The sequence below is a fragment of the Oncorhynchus tshawytscha genome, linkage group LG09 (assembly GCF_018296145.1).
Source record: "Oncorhynchus tshawytscha isolate Ot180627B linkage group LG09, Otsh_v2.0, whole genome shotgun sequence".
NCBI classification, from domain to species: Eukaryota; Metazoa; Chordata; class Actinopteri; order Salmoniformes; family Salmonidae; genus Oncorhynchus; species Oncorhynchus tshawytscha.
Window position 1 is genome coordinate 64,951,613 of NC_056437.1, and position 17,394 is coordinate 64,969,006.

At 41.9% G+C, this 17,394-nt stretch overlaps 1 protein-coding gene across 1 annotated transcript in view; it reads left to right on the forward strand.

The window, feature by feature from the left end:
- The first annotated feature begins 11,486 nt into the window (after positions 1-11,486).
- LOC112251457 (sarcoplasmic/endoplasmic reticulum calcium ATPase 1) overlaps positions 11,487-17,394 on the forward strand; it is a 29,122-nt gene continuing 23,214 nt past the window's right edge. Inside the window, exons 1-4 of the mRNA XM_042327230.1 lie at positions 11,487-11,589; positions 11,792-11,928; positions 13,277-13,294; positions 17,038-17,120. Of these exons, the coding sequence (XP_042183164.1) occupies positions 11,811-11,928; positions 13,277-13,294; positions 17,038-17,120 (219 nt within the window). The 5' untranslated portion in view covers positions 11,487-11,589; positions 11,792-11,810. The remainder of the gene's footprint in view (positions 11,590-11,791; positions 11,929-13,276; positions 13,295-17,037; positions 17,121-17,394) is intronic.

Sequence of the window (17,394 nt, forward strand, 5' to 3'; positions counted from 1 at the left end):
TTTGGCTTTAGCCACAGAGCTAAAGGTGATTTATAGACCTGGGGGCACGATAAGGCAGTCCTCTCCTCTCCATCACCTCCTATGACAACACAATTTCATTACTCATCTGCATACACACAGCCTGTAGTATCACTCCACACGCAATAATACCACTGCTTTGGTTATAAAAGAGATGTATGTGGGTGTGGGTGTGAGAGATTGTGATTGTACGCCTGTGTGTGCAAAGAGTGAGGTGTGTGATCATATGCGTGTACAGAGTGTAAAATGATCTGTGCTTGTGTTCATACAGGGTGGGTGTGAATTTGTTTCAAGGGGGGTATTCTGTCATGTGGTGTGTGTATGGATGCAGTGTGTGTGTGTGTGTGTATGCAGTGCAGCAGTGTGTGTGTAAGGCACAGAGTGTGTCTTGGCTCTTTAAGAGTAGATCAGTTGTCCTGAGTTGTGGGACCACCAGCTCAAAGCCCCAGGAATAAGGATAGGAACAGCGTTTGGAGCTTAGCACCATTCCACCCCAACACCTGTCACACACAGACCTAACTAGCACATACTGTACACACAGAGACATTTTAACTTACCCCGGAATAGCCCGGAATGTTGATACTTATGTCTGCAAGGCCATCATATATATGTTCTCTCACTTTTCACACACAGGTCTATGTTTCTCCAATTTCCATGTTGTTCTCTACATGTGGGTTAGGTCTGTCCATGTGTTGCCATATCTCTGCATCCCCATGTCTCAGTGAGAGTATCACGGTCTTCCTATCTGCAATTTTCTGTGTGTTTCCATGTTTTGTGTATTTATGTTTTTTTTTTTAAATGGAGGCTTCAAGTTTCCTTCACATAGCACAATGACCTTATATCCAATGTACCATTGACTATTGTGTTACCAGCAAACTCAATTCAAGTTATTCCTAAAGCACTCTCTCTCTCTTTGCTCCTTCCTCTCTAAATGTAACCTCTCTCTCTCCATATTGGTGTCCCACTCCCTCCATCTCTTTTTTCATTCATCTGTCATTCTGTCATCAACATGGTGTGCGACCCAGCTTGCACCAGCCTTATATGGCAGAGGCAGTCGGAGAGAGAGACAGGGGGTTAAAAGGCACAAATATAATTTTCTTAAATCTTTCAGCGCTAACCTGTCAATGAGAGATGCACCCTGGGTCAACAGTGAGTGGCACCCCATGCTAGCTGTCACTTGTGGAGAAACCCTTCTTCCTGCTACAGCATTCAGTGTTAGTACCAGATTTGTAGCATAGCATGTTAGAACTAGCTAGCCAACATAGCATAGCACGTGAAGTCTAGCTATTTTATGGTTGCATGTTAGGTTTAGCTAGTTTTCATAGTATATCATGACAAGTCCAGCTAGTTAGCATAGCATGTTAGGTGTAGTTAGTTAGCATGACATAATATAGCATGGTACTGTAACCTTGGTCTAAGAGCTAGCCAGTTAACATAACATGTTGCTAATGCAAAACCAGTTAGCATGGATCATTACTAGCTAAATAGTTTTTGAATTACATTTGGTTGTCATTTAGATTGCTGGTTATGTACCAGCTAATGTGACAGATAGAGCTGCTGGTCAATAGGGCCTATATACATCTTAGACATAGACTTAATGGTTGTTTATAAGTGACTGATCGCTTGTTTACAGTCTCTTGGAGGTGTACTTTGGATGTAGACTTTACACTGAGGTGAAGATGAGATGGTTAGTAATGGGGGTTAGGAGGTGTTGAAGGGTGGCTGCAGTTGCTTCTCTAAGTAAACAGTCTTGCAAGATGAGACGGGTCGTCCGTCTCCAAGAAAAACTGTCACTCTCTGGATATGAGAGTAAACCTGAAACCCTCAGTGGCCAACCGAGTCCAACGATTCCTCCTGACGCATGTCACACACAGCAATGAGAGTAGATATGCAGACTGAAGCTGCTGCCATAAGTACTGACCCCTCCACGGAGAAGTTGAGACGTGGTTCTGTTACGGCTATACTATGCGTAGGTCATTTGCACAGTCACAATGAGTCTGTAGGGGCCAGCTAAGGGTAAGGGCTGTAAAGGGAGTGACAAGGCAGAGTGTTAAGGGTGTCGAGAACTGAGGCGGTGATAGAGTACCAGGTCAAGAGTCAAAAGTCATCGCTGGTAAAACGAAGAGGAATGACAAGGGGGTCCTGAGGAGGGTGGTGGATGCAGGCGGTGATGAGCAGGGGTTGAGTAGGGGGTCGAAAGAGGATTGACACCCACCATCTCAGATTGTTCTGAAATTGTTTCTATAGTTACTAACAGATACAATTAGCATTCCTGAAACATTATTTTGTTTAAATATAATTTGATCTCTGAGGAATTAAGCTAAATGATTTCACCCAAATTGGACATTTTCATTTATAGGATTCAGATAATATTCTATAAATATAGTACCCGACATCCGATTTGAACCAAACGTTTTCCTACCAATGAGTAAGACATGAGGAATCCATTTTTTTTTCAAAAGCCACACACGGACTCCCCACACCCCATGCCAATCCCACCCCAATGACCAGTATACAGTATCAGATCTCTATTTTTGGCAATAAGTATGAAGCTGTGGCTTGGAGTATTGCTTCTCCATACTATGTCATGTGAATCTGGTGATGTTTTTTTGTTTTTGTCATTTAAGGTTTTGTCATTTAAATTGCTTGCATTATCTACCATAAGGTAGTGTGCAAGTAGATAGATTTGTCTCATTATGAAAATAAATTGTGTGGTCATCCTCACAATTCAAGCCAGTCCTCCATGAAAGCAATCAGTTTTTCCTAATAGCAACCTAATGCTTCAACCCAACTCTGCTTGAATAGACCAACAGGTGGCTGCTCTCTAAGAGGGCTATCCCTATGAAATTCTCATATGAAGACTTTTTCGACAAGCCCAAAACTTTGATGGAGAAATGGGCTAGGGACTAAAATGTTGTGACAGCCCTAATACAATAACGAATTGCAAGGCAGAAATGTTTTTCAATAGAATGATCAGGAAACGGGTCTATATGTATTGTGATTAGTGACATGTACCATTAAACCCAACACAACCCTATAACATTACAATTGTGAAACGCTATACAGTGTGTTTTTGGGACTTTTACCATTGAATACTATAAAGAGACAATAACATTAAAACCATTAAAACTGCTGTAGTCTAATGGTTTGCTTGTTCACCAGGAATGATCTAACAGTAACTAATCCAGACCTTTTTGAAGGGAATAAAGCACACACAAAGGGGCCACTTGAATTGCGGATGATTCATTTTCATCATGAGCCAAATCTATTGGTTTTCTACCCAAAGTTGCAAAGAAATGTTGTGAGCTATTTAATAAACACGAGACCAGCAAAACTGATAAAAGAGTGTGGCAGTATAGCAGGAACAGCGGCATCTAGTGGTCAAAACCTGGTACTTTCACACAACTTTATGGTGGATAATGCAAGTGGCTTAAATGACTAATTTCTCTGAACAGGAGATGGGGACCATCAGCAGATTCACATGGAATACATTACATAGTATGAAGCTTCCTAATACCCGTCAAACATAGAGAACTGATACTGTATACTGGTTGTTGGGGTGTTTCTACCTGTTTCTAACTACATTAACTATTTCAGAACAATCTGAGATGGTGGGTGCCATGGCTTGCTGAAATGACATGGAACGACTTATTGGGCAAGTCCCACAACCTTAACATGGGACAGACGATTCTGTGACAATTCCATTGTTCTTTCTTAGAAATAATATCAAACTAGTCCGTTTTAAGCGGAGTTTCAACCCCATACGACCCTGGCTGGATAAAACTGGAGCAAACATGATATCACAATGAGAGGAGGTTGGGAATGAGGTAGGCTAAGAGAGGAGGATATACATTAGAATAGTGTGAGCCACAGAGCATTTAAGCATGTAGCATGTAAATCTATCAAAATGACAAGATGTCAGGTCAGCCTGCTTAAAGTAACTGTCTGTTCACTTCACTCTACCCCTCCTCCCACCACAACTACAAACAAGAACAACCTTAACCTAACCTTCAACGCTCAACCCCTACATATGTTGCGTTAATGGGGTTAACACATTCCCCCACCACACCGAAATAACACCGAAATTTGTGAATCGCGCCGTACTGCTGTCTGACTGCATCACAAGGGTTATTTATACTGAGGCAGCACAACTGCTACTGTAGCTACGGTTACCTCAAACGTTGCACTCTCCTAATAATACAACACACTATTTTAATGTTTTCAAATACTTGAAGCATTTGCTTTAGCCTGCCTGGAGTGCCAGATGGGCGGGGTTTGCAGTTTTGCGACTTTCTATTGAAGGGATCATCAACTAGATTCAGCCGCAGGACAATTTTTTTCTGAAGCGGATGGTCGAGGTGTCGGAAAAACAATAATTTGTAGACTACAAATTGAACGCAAGAAGCCCAAACAGATATATTTGACTAAAACATAATCATTTCAAACGTTGCTTACATTTGTAAACAATCACGTGTCTATTATGCGTAGGATAATCACTTGGAGCTGATTTCCTGGTGTTTTTACAGTCTTTTATGTCCAACAATGAGTAAAAACAAAAAATAATAACACAAAAAATTGCTCAGAAAAGTTGGGGGGGCCAAATAAAACCACCTGCTGGCCAAATTTGGCCTGCGGACCACCAGCTGGGGAACCCTGTTCTATTGATTTCATTGCATTGGGTCAGGCAAGCTCAATCAAGCCCAGATGAAGTATGTGAATTTATTTCAAATGGCATTTGAACCCAGGTCTGCAACACATATGGTACTTCTTCTATCACTACTACTACCCACGCTCATAGTCATTCCTCAAAGTACTGCCCCCACATCCTGCACATTTGATCAATTCCCATAGCCATAGCCCCTCTAGCGTTTCACAGCTGCTCAGTAGATATATGGTTCTGAGAACCACTGATGAAGTGATTCACCCTGAGGATGAAAGCTCTTTAGCTGAAACATTGGTCAAATAGTGTGTGACTTTGTTTTTCAATTTTGTCACTCTTATTTAGATTTCATTCAGTCAGTCATTTTGACAAAAATATAATTAAGTTGTATTTTTGTCATTTGAATAATGATTTAGTCTAGTTATTGTCAAAATGATGAAAACAGTTGACAATTTTAGTCACCTAAATTACCTTTCATTTTAGTCACATTTTAATCACATCATGTTTGTATTGCCTCATTAACCTACAGAATAAGAATTATCTGGCCATGTAATTCAGCCTAATTCCTTATTCAGCCTACATTGAGCGAGAGAGGGATGTAAGATTTAGTGAGAGAGAGAGATGTAGATGTAGAGAGAGAGAGAGATAGATAGAGAGAGAGAGATGTAGATGTAGAGAGAGAGAGATGTAGATGTAGAGAGAGATAGAGAGAGAGATGTAGATGTAGCGAGAGAGAGAGAGAGAGATGTAGATGTAGAGAGATAGAGAGATGTAGATGTAGAGAGAGAGATGTAGATGTAGATAGAGAGGTGTAGATGTAGAGAGAGAGAGAGAGGGATGCAGATGTAGAGAGAGAAAGATGTAGATGTAGAGAGAGAGAGATGTAGATGTAGAGAGAGAGAGATGTAGATGTAGAGAGAGAGATGTAGATGTAGAGAGAGAGAAATATGTAGATGTAGAGAGAGAGAGAGAGGGATGTAGAGAGAGAGATGTAGAGAGAGAGAGAGATGTAGATGTAGATGTAGAGAGAGATGTAGATGTAGAGAGAGAGAGATGTAGATGTAGAGAGAGAGAAATATGTAGCTGTAGAGAGAGAGAGATGTAGATCTAGAGAGAGAGAGATGTAGATCTAGAGAGAGAGAGATGTAGAGATAGATGTAGATGTAGAGAGAGCTAGAGAGAGAGAGAGATGTAGATGTAGAGAGAGAGATGTAGATGTAGAGAGAGAGAAAGATGTAGATGTAGAGAGAGAGAGAGAGAGAGAGGGATGTAGAGATAGAGAGAGATAAATATGTAGCTGTAGAGAGAGAGAGAGATGTAGATCTAGAGAGAGAGAGATGTAGAGATAGATGTAGATGTAGATAGAGATAGAGAGATGTAGATGTAGAGAGAGAGATGTAGATGTAGAGAGAGAGAAAGATGTAGATGTAGAGAGAGAGAGGGATGTAGAGAGAGAGATGTAGATGTAGAGAGAGAGATATGTAGATGTAGAGAGAGATAGAGAGAGGGATGTAGATGTAGAGAGATGTAGATGTAGAGAGAGAGAGATGTAGATGTAGAGAGACAGAGATGTAGATGTAGAGAGAGATGGAGAGAGAGATGTAGATGTAGAGAGAGATAAAGAGAGATGTAGAGAGAGAGATGTAGAGTGAGAGAGAGATGTAGAGATATATATATATATATATATATATATATATATATATATATAGAGAGAGAGAGAGAGAGAGAGATGTAGAGAGAGAAAGAGATGTAGATGTACTACATCATTGGGCGAAACAGTCATTAGCTCCCTTCAAAGTCATTAGCCACCGTTCTTCTTTTGGACATCAATGTGGCTGCGGCGTCTGTGGACATTGATAACAATGGCAATGATGTGACGGAGGTGAAACCCATATTACTTTGCCAATTCTTTGTGGCACCATCTGGTGATTGAGCTATTATAATTTCATGAATAGAGTCAATTCCATGAATAGAGTCAATGTTATTCCTTATGCAACATGTCCAGTGGCGACCCATCATTCAGGGCATGTGGGGCAGAGCACCACCTGTTTCGAACCTCACATTTTTAGCAAAAAATAATTCATCAGTTTGTCACATATCAGTTGGCAAACAATGTAAAAAAAAATATATATATACAGTATATATATATTTGAGTTAATAAAGCCGCATACAAACATGTTCTGTTTTCTTGAGAAAGGCAGCTCCAAAATGCAGGTGTTTCAGCCTAGCTCAGTGCTTTCTGCGGTGGTGGGGCAAGCCAGCAGAAAATATGGAGTATTGGGCCGTGATCGGCTCAGTGTTCTGTCACTCATGGGGACACTACGTTACCGCCAAGTCGAAGGGTAGAGCTCGAAAATTCTAGCCCCTTGGGTGTTGCCAGAGTTACATTAGAAGTGCCCATTCAAGAAGGCTCAAGGTCATTGGCCACAGATGACTTCAAATCACGTTATATCTAGAGTAGCTTTGATTGGACTGATCATGTCAACATCATACATTCAAAATCTTAGCTAGCAGTCCTCATCATGAATCAAGTTGACAATCTACTGGAAAATCCTTTTTAATTCTTGTCATATGAAGCAAAATAATGAAGAGAAATTATAGATAAAACGTATCGGTGCTCATCAGCCATTGGACATAAACATTACACAACAAGTTGGAAATCGCAAATTCAACAATGAGTGGTTTGGAAGGAATCAGTGGCTAACTGTGAGTTCAAGACAACTGGGAACTCGGGAAAAACAAGCTATGACTGGGAAAATACGTTTTTAACTTTTTCATCCAACTCGGAATTGTAAATCGGGAACTTGGGCCTCTTTCTAGAGTTATGACCTGAAGACCACTGATGTCATCATGATTCAACCTTTTTTGTTGTTGTTCCCAGTTGTCTTGAAAGCACCATACAGCCAGAGAATGCCAGACTTTGATGACAAAGTTTTATGACAAAACAAGGTGAGTCCAAACATGTATTGTATGCTGCTGCATAAATGATGTAATAAGCCAGGGAGGCATACTCTAGCTAAGAAAGTAATACTAAATGTATATACCCCCTTTATTTATCCTACGGTTCTGACTTGGTGTACAGGGAGAACACCGTAAGAATGGCCCGTGTTCTGAATTCTGTCGCTGTACATTTCAAAAGTGCTGAACAAATAGTTATATTGACAACTTCCGTCCTAGCTCGCTCATTAATGTCTTAATCGAAATTACGGATGGTCTCTTATCTGCTCGTCATCCCCTTATGCCATAGTTTGTATTTCTCAACTTTCAGTAGAAACCACATTTGTTTAAGCAAGTCAGCCATATCAGCTATGTTTTTTTAAAGGCAGTAAATGAGGCTGAATGAACTGTTTCGCTGCCAGACAAGGTTCCGCTGATAGCCAAGTGTAGCAGTGGTAAAGTGTTGGAACTGCTCTTGGGACAGCTTTATGTTGGCTCTAACAGTTTGTGGGCACCGTTTGTCACCGTTGTACTGCAATTCATGTATTGTTTAGTGTTGTGTAGTGTAGTGTAGTGACTTTGCTGGCATGCATCCCACATATTTTTTTAGTTTGTTGCCCCACCAAGATTTACATGCTAAAATCGCCACTGAACATGTCAGAGGCATGTTTGTTCTAAATAGCATATTTCTATCTGAACGTTCCAAAACATTGCATCTGGCTGAACGTACCCCAGGTTGTTAGATATAGCTACAGTAGCTAATGAGATAACATGACTGAACAAGGTGTAGCCTAAACAAATGGTAACGGTCCGGTACGCAAGTAGCCTAGTTTTAGAACAGCCTGCGATATGCTGTAGCGGCCATATCTTTTCAACAGCAAGGGCTAGAATCAAGACGTTTTCTCTGCAGTAAAGAGGGAGACTTGGTTACGTTGGCTACAGAGCCTGGCTATGAAGTGCAGTGGTGAAAGTGGAAGGGCTGAGCAAGACTACAAATTCAAAGACAGCTACTACTTTTCTCTTTTCTATACTCAAGGGAGAGAAAAACATAAGTAGACTGATGTTTTACTATTAAACTCAATGCTGCTATTGTTTTTGATTTCGTAATGCAGCTTGTGTTTCTTAACCAGGCAAAGGGCAGCTAACTAGAAGGCTGGTGGTGACTGGTTAGCTCCGGGGAAGCAAGAGAGTCACCTGCACGATGTGTATAATCTGTCACACTCTTTGCTTGCTCCTCCGCAGCTCACCAGCTGATGTAGGCTGTGCGTGCCGGGTCCTTCCCGCTGCTGAACAGAACTGCGCTGCACATCTGTGCTGCTAATATTAATTGTGCTTTTCACTAAAAAGCTCTCAATCTCTCTGGAAACTCTTGTCCAGTCCACCTAGCAGTCAGATTTTAGTCACAGAGATACAGTAAATTCGTCTCGTTTTAGTCAAATGAAATGGAAAAAAACAAACATTTTTGTTTAGTTTTTTTCTGGGTCTATTTAGTTAGTTATAGTCTCGTCAACTGCCCCTGAAAAAATAGGTGTTTGATTAATATTTTGTTAATGGAATTAACAAATTAATTAATTAAAATAAAACCTATTCCGGTATAGCCGGTTTCACCCCCAAAAAATCACGTTTCCCCATCATCAAAGGGATGTGTATAATCTCTAGGAACTGTATTTAAACTGTATGTAAAGTGAAATGTGTCCCTCACTATCAAATAAACATCTGAATCCAACTTTTGTGTTAATGGCACCATATTCCTGCTGTGTAAACAGCAGGGTTGGGGCCAATTCAGAATTTTATTCAATTCAAACAATGAATTTGAACTCAATTTGAATTGATCACACCTACAGGAAGCAGGATTTGAATTGAAGGAAGAATCATTTAATTCAAAACCATTCAAACCAATTCAACTGAGACACGAAACATGAAAGGATCATTAATTTGACAAATCTTTTATCAAAAGGATATGCCACCTATTAATGCAAAAATACAGATTTCTAATATTAATTTGAACTTTGATTCTAATTTAAAGAGTCAGTCAAACAGTATTATTCTTTGTCACAAGATGTTCCCTTCCATACTGCAGTGTTTGATTTAATGTATTCTGTTTTTTTCCCACCAGATATTTTAAAAACATTAAGGAATTATGAATGATTATAGACAACCCACAACATGATCTTGGAATATTTCCAGACCACTATAATTATAAAAAATGGTTTAATACCACATTCAATTAGTTTTAGCCAAATGTTTATAGATATTTCAATTTGAATTAGTTTTTTTATGGTGTAGAATGCCCTGCGTGCTTTTCTCTCAGTTCATTCTCCGCCTCATTTAGGTGTCCAACTGAGCTTATTATTAAGCCTGAGTAATTGTAGTGTGCAATACCCTATAAACTTTGGTCTAATTCCCTGAGATCTGGAAAATGGGTCTGCTAGGCTCTGCTAGAGGCCACGTGCTGTGGGTGACAGCAAGCACAAGTCATCTGCGAAGAGCAGGCATTTAACCTCTTAATTGTGGAGACTGAGACCAAGGACTGAGGATTTTTCTAGAATTAGTGTCCAATTCATTGATGTAAATATTGAAGAGCTTGGGGCTGAGATTGCAACCCTTGCAAAGGCCCTGCCCCTGGTTAAAGAATTATGTTCTTCTCTTGACAATTTTGATGCTGCACCTGTTTCCCCCCTAAATTGTCATATTATTATGCCATTTGATTGAATTATGTCATACGTTTTGCCCCTGCACCACTTTCAATAACTTTGTAGAACAGTTCTGTATGCCAAATAGAATTAAATACTTTTTGGAAGACAATAAAGTGAGCATACACTGGTGTTATTGTGGTGGACATGTTATTCTATCAGGATGTTTAGGGTGGAAATATGATCGGTTGTGCGATGGTTTGGTATAAATCCAATTAGGTTTTTACTCAAGATGTTGTGCTTATTAAGGAAGCTTAGAACTCTCTATGTCTCTGTCACTGTACTCTCTATTTGCCTCTCTCTCTGCTCCCTCTCTATCTGCTCCCCCTATCTACCTCTCTCTCTGTCCCCCCTCTCTCTCTCTTTATCTCTATCTGCCTCTCTCTCTGCTCCCCCTCTCTCTCTCTTTATCTCTATCTGCCTCTCTCTCTGCTCCCCCTCTCTGCCCCCCTCTCTTTCTTTATCTGCCTCACTATCTGTCCCTCCTCTCTCTCTCTTCATCTCTATCTGCATCTCACTTTGTTCCCTCTCTCTCTCCATCTGCCTCTCTCTATCTGCCTCTCTCTGTCCCCCCTCTCTCTCTCTGCCTCTCTCTGTCCCCCCTCTCTCTATCTGCCTCTCTCTGTCCCTCCTCTCTCTCTGCCTCTCTCTGTCCTCCCCTCTCTCTCTGTACCCTCCCTTTCTCTCTCTCTGTCCACCCTCTCTATCAGCCTTTCTCTCTGTCCACCCTCTCTATCAGCCTCTCTCTCTTCATCTCTATCTGCCTCTCTGTCCCCCCTTTCTCTCTTCATCTCTATCTGCTTCTCACTTTGTCCCCTCTCTCTCTCCCTCTGCCTCTCTCTGTCCCCCCTCTCTCTACCTGCCTCTCTCTGTCCCCCTCCTCTCTCTCTCTTTATCTCTATCTACCTCTCTCTCTGTACCCCCCCTTTGTCCTATCTGCCACACTGGACCCATCATTAAATGCCCCCTACCTCTCATTCAAAGTACCCCTGCCCCTATCTCCCCTCCCTGTTCTACTGACCATGCTCAATCCAAAAACATATCTTATTTTCAGTTTGACGGCAGACAGCGGACCCCCCTCTGCAGTTGGTGACCAATTCTTCCACGCGTGACCCCCCAGGACCCTCCCGGCCCACCCACTTTTGGTCCCCTCAGCCAATGAGGTGCAGGCGCATGGTGAGAGAGCACCAATCGCACCACTTTTGTGTCTGTATAAAACTTTTCATGAGCCTGTGCCAGGTTGCACTTTCTGTCAGTCCAGGGCTCCAGTTTGCCGGAGAGGTGAGAGAGAAAGAGGGGAGAGAGAGTACGAAGGGGGTTGACAGTTTTTATCCCAATCCCACACTTTTATAGAGTGATGGGTAACAAATCATTTCTCTGGTTGTAAAACCTCATAACTGGAGAACTACCTACTGCGCCAAGCCACGCATTACTGGAGAGACGTGTCCTAAACGTGTCTTTGTTTTGTTCTCTTCTTCTGAAGCGTCTCCTGTTTGGTGAGGATGGAGAATGCACACGCAAAAGAGCCGGAAGAGGTCGTGTCATACTTTGGTGTCGACCAGACCACCGGCCTCACACCAGAACAGTTCAAGAAGAACCTGGCCAGATATGGTCACAATGGTGAGAAAGAGAGACTGAGATGGATGGATGGATTGATGGAAAAGAATAGAGAAACCAAGGGATGGACAGAGGTACATGGTGATAGATAAGAGGAGGGATAGGGCTTGTTGGAAAGATGATGGTGAGGAGGAAGAGGAGGAGAAAAAGGAGGAGGATCTGGTTGGGTGTAGAGGTTCAGACCCAAAATGGGGTTCATTGGTCCTAAATGCTGTGGAAAGTATGAATGCAATGGAGGGATAGACAGACAGACATACATACATACATACATACATACAGACAGCAACAGGTGTTCCACTGGCTTGGACAATAGTTAGTCTTTGTTTTGGTTATGAAGAGGGGAAGGTCGGATGTTGACTCTTTGTGATTGGCCGTTGGCTGGCTGGCTGACTGACACATTGGCACACGGCAACCAAAATGGTTTACGTGACCTTGTAATGGTGCGGCAGATGCCATTTGAAGGTCAGCGGCACCAAAGGATGCTTGGGTAGTGTAGTTTGTGATCAGTCCAGTACAGGCTCTCTATCGTGGTTGGTTGGATTCCAGAAGTTCATGACAACTTCTACTTGCATAACTGTTGTATCAGTCCTTTTATTTTAGTGTGTTTGCAGTTAGCACACTTGATAATAACATTGAGGGGCTTAGCATCAGACTTGATATACAGAGGCAAAGGTCAAGTTATGAAACTTATGATAATATTCTTTTACAAAAATGTTTCTTCTTGGTCATCCGTGCTTAAATCATGATATGAAGCATTGGTATAGTCATTGTCTCATCCAGCCAATGAAAAGCAACGACAGACTCAAGGCTCTGATTGGCTAAGCAATCAGAGGTCAGTGAGAAGGACAGAGGTTTGCTATGGCTACTGACGGGCCGACCTGGGACAAACCAAGGCCCTAACACTCGTTTGCAAACGTTTGCTAAAGAAAACCACTTAGTTCGATCCTTTAGAAATAAAGTAGAATCACAGTTGTGCAATACCAGTTTCTTCATGTTTTTGCATCATTTGATGGTTTGAAATGAGTTCAGAGAGATTTCAGTCCTGACGTAAGTTATCAATCAACAGGTGGATGACATGAGCTAAGTAAAGGTTTTTAGCTGATTAACTATAGGCATTTGTATCAAGTGCACAAGTTTGCACCTGTATTTTCAATGACCTGATCTGACCGTGAAACAGGTGGAAACAAAGGCTTCGTACATCTGGTCCTTTACGTTGAAACAGTATATAATTAGGATTTCTGCTATCAAAGTTAGAGGTAGCAGGCCTAATGCTGATCTCAATTAGCAATGTTAGTAGCAAATAGCAATGCTATGGTAATAATCTGCCGTCTCTCGCTTTCCCCTTTTACAGAGCTGCCAGCTGAGATTGGTGAGTTCCCAACGTTATCTTTGCCCCTCACACACCTGTCTGTGGTCGGTCTGCACACACTCTCCTATTTCTGTCCCAATGTCCAGGAGGTTACACATCCCATCAGTCACACTACCTCTTTATTTCTTGTCACCATGTCACACACATTTGCAGTCACACATACACACCTGTTGTTCTGCTTCCTGCCTGGGACGATGGACTTCCTGTCAGTCGTGCTATCGTGACATCTGTCATCACAAACCCTCCAGACATTCCGATTCACCCATTTATCTATGTATATGCCCCCTCTAGGGTTTAAAATCACTGGATTGGTTGGTGTAGAGTAGCCATATTTCTTATCCAATCCGATGCTTGACAGGGAGTGGCTACACACTTCAGAGAGAAGGAAGGGGAGGATGTGAATGGGATTACTCTTCTTGTCAAACTTCTCATAACCCTGAAAGAAAAGGATCTTCCTATGCACAGATCTGTGTTCTTACATACCCATCCCATCTGTTACACAAAACCTCAAAAACCCAGAAGTAAAAACTTAAATTGGGTTATCACTAGTTAACAGTCACAAAGTCATAAACCCCACCTATTTCTACAATTTCTCTTCTAAAAATCGGATTTTAAACCAGAGGTGGCCGGTAGCACCTCAATTGGGGAAAACCGCCTCATAGTGATGGCTGGAACAGAATAAATGGAATGGTATTGAACACATCAAGCACACAATTTCCATGTTTTTGATACCATTTCATTCACTCCATTCCAGTCATTATTATGAGCCTTCCTCCCCTCAGCAGCCTCCTGTGTTTTAAACCTAACCCTAAATTTAACGTTAATCTTAACCACACTTCTAACTTTATGCCTAATTCTAACCTTAAATTAAGGCCAAAAATGTAATTTTTGCTTTGATACATTTTTATGATATACCCAGTTTTGGCTCTGTGGCTGTGTTATCTAGTGGGAACCTTCCAGTTGTGTTGCGTGTGTCTACCTATGAGAGATTATTATCACACTGACTATTCCTCCCTGTAACGGTTATGATTCTCACATCTGACAGTACTATATCATCGTGATGCAATAGAGACATGGTCATCGAAATTGTTAAAAAGTTTTAAAAACAATTCTAATAAATGCAACAGTTGGACAATGGATGAAGACACTGCAAACCAGATATTGACTGAATTGTAGCACATAAAACATTTTACTGGCACGGACAAATAATGAACGGAGTCCAGGGATTTAGGTGCGAATTTAGGTATTCAATTTATTGTAGAATGTCCCAATATTTGGGGGGCGGCGGGGGGGATGCACTCATATATACATTTTCTTATTATATCAGCTATTTGTTTGTGTGTTAAAATAAGGGAACGTATATGTGCCTAATTTGCATATATTTGCATGTATGCATGTATTTGCATATTTCACACATTAACATAAAGGGGAGAGACAGGGCTGTAACAACCAAACACTTGCACTGTCTACCCTATTTGCATTCACCTGCGCTGTCTCGACTGCCTCATTAATTACAGTTATTTAATTTAATTTAACATTTTTAAAAAATCACTCCTATTTTTCGTGGTATCCAATTGGTAGTAGTTACAGTCTTGTCTCATCGCTCATCGAGCCATGCGTCCTCCGAAACACAACCCAACCAAGCCGCACTGCTTCTTGACACAATGCCCATCCAACCCGGAAGCCAGCCGCACCAATGTGTCGGAGGAAACACCGTACACCCGGCGACCTTGTCAGCGTACACTGCGTTCAGCCCGCCACAGGAGTCGCTAGTGTGCGATGAGTCAAGGATATCCCTGCCGGCCAAACCCTCCCTAAACTGGATGACGCTGGGCCAATTATGCGCCGCCCCATGGGCCTCCCGGTCGTGGCCGGCTGCGACAGAGCCTGGACTCGAACCCAGAATCTCTAGTGGCACAGCTAGCACTGCGATGCAGTGCCTTAGACCACTGCACCACTCAGGAGGCCCCTTCATTAATTACTGTTGTTGTCACTTTATTTAGCATAAATCAACAAGTGTATCAATAGCAGGATACCCTTGGATTATAAATCAACACGCTTGGCTCTGGATTACACCTACTTTACATTGTTTGTGAGACCAGACATGCACTACATGATCAAAAGTATGTAGACACCTGCTCGTTGAACATCTCATGCCAAAATCATGGGCATTAATATGGAGTTGGTCCCTTCTTTGCTGCCATAACAGCCTTCACTCTTCTGGGAAGACTTTCCACTAGATGTAGGAACATTGCTGCGGAGACTTGCTTCCATTCAGCCACAAGAATGTTAGTGAGGTTGGGCACTGATGTTGGGCGATTAGGCCTGGCTCGCACTGGGTGTTCCAATTCATCCCAAAGGTGTTTGATGGGGTTGAGGTCAGGGATCTGTGCAGGTCAGTCAAGTTCTTCCACATCAATCTCGACAAACCATTTCTGTATGGACAGAAATGTGCAAAGGGGCATTATCATGCTAAAACAGGAAAAGGCCTTCCCCAAACTGTTGCCACAAAGTTGGAAGCACAAAATCGTCTAAAATGTCATTGTATCCTGTAGAGTTAAGAATTCGCTTCATTGGAACTAAAGGGCCTAGCCCGATTCCATGAAAAACAGCCCCAGACTATTATTCTTCCTCCACCAAACTTTATAGTTGGCACTATGCATTTGGGTAAGTAGCATTCTCCTGGTATCTGCCAAAGCCAGATTCTTCAGTTGGACTGTCAGATGGTGAAGCGTGACTCATCACTCCTGAGAATGCGTTTCCATGGCTCGTTTCAATGGCGGCGAGCTTTACACCACTCCAGTCGATGCTTGGCTTTGGCATGGTGATCTTAGGCTTGATGATAGCTTTGTCAAGAGTGTGCAAAGCTGTCATCAAGGCAAAGGGTGGCTACTTTGAAGAATCTCAAATGTAAAATATATTTAGATTTGTTAAACACTTTTTTGCTTACTACATGATTCCATATGTGTTATTTCATAGTTTGGATGTCTTCACTATTACTCTACAATGCAGAAAATAGTCCAAATAAAGAAAAACCCTGGAATGAGTAGGTGTGTCCAATCTTCTGACTGGTACTGTAAGTGTCGAGACGAAGCTTTAGCGTTCTTATAGATTCAACGGAAAGCCAATGTATCTGCGGTCATAACGGGGGGAAAAACGACAGGCACAAGCAAGAGAATGAAAGAATCGCAGGAGTAAAGTGAAAACAATCAATCGAGTGAGATTTAAGTGACAAAGGTTTTGCGCCCCACAAACAGAGGGGCTGAATAAGACAGCCCCTCAGGTGGTCGGCCGGGCGTGCACGTTGCTAGGGAACATTTCTGTTGGTTTCCACATTGCATGATGTTGGCAAGTGTCTTGAAGAGTGCACTCCTCTTTAGGTCTGATTGGTCTGCGTGTGTAACCACACAAAACAATCGTGAGAAAGTAGCATTGCGATTTCATTTGGCAGTATTTTTATTGTTGTATTGTGCTAATACACTCCTGCCAACACACACAGAGCCACACACACACTGACATTATTCTCATTCCCCTCTCTCTTTCTATCTATCTGCCTCTCTCTTTCTATCTATCTGCCTCCCTCTTTCTATCTATCTGTTTCTATCTATCTGCCTCTCTCTTTCTATCTATCTGCCTCTCTCTTTCTATCTATCTGCCTCCCTCTTTCTTTCTATCTATCTATCTGCGCCTCTCTCTCTCTCTCTCTCTCTCTCTCTCTCTCTCTCTCTCTCTCTCTCTCTCAGGTAAGACCATCTGGGAGTTGGTCGTAGAGCAGTTTGAGGATCTGTTGGTCAGAATCCTGCTGCTGGCTGCCTGCATCTCTTTTGTAAGTAGACAAAATGTTGTCACTGATTTTGACCAACTATGGCAAAAAGATATTGCTATGGGTTACAGGGGAAAGATTGCAGAGTAATGACACAAGACAAGGTAAAGACATGATCTCCTAGTCGCTAGATTCATTGCTGCGTTAGAATGGTGAATGACTTTAGATGTTCTGTTCCTAACTTCATTGGTATAAGACAAAGTGATGTCATCTGGTCTGCTCCTCAATGATTGGTGTAATTAGAGCAAGGGGAAGATATTCATGTATTGATAATACC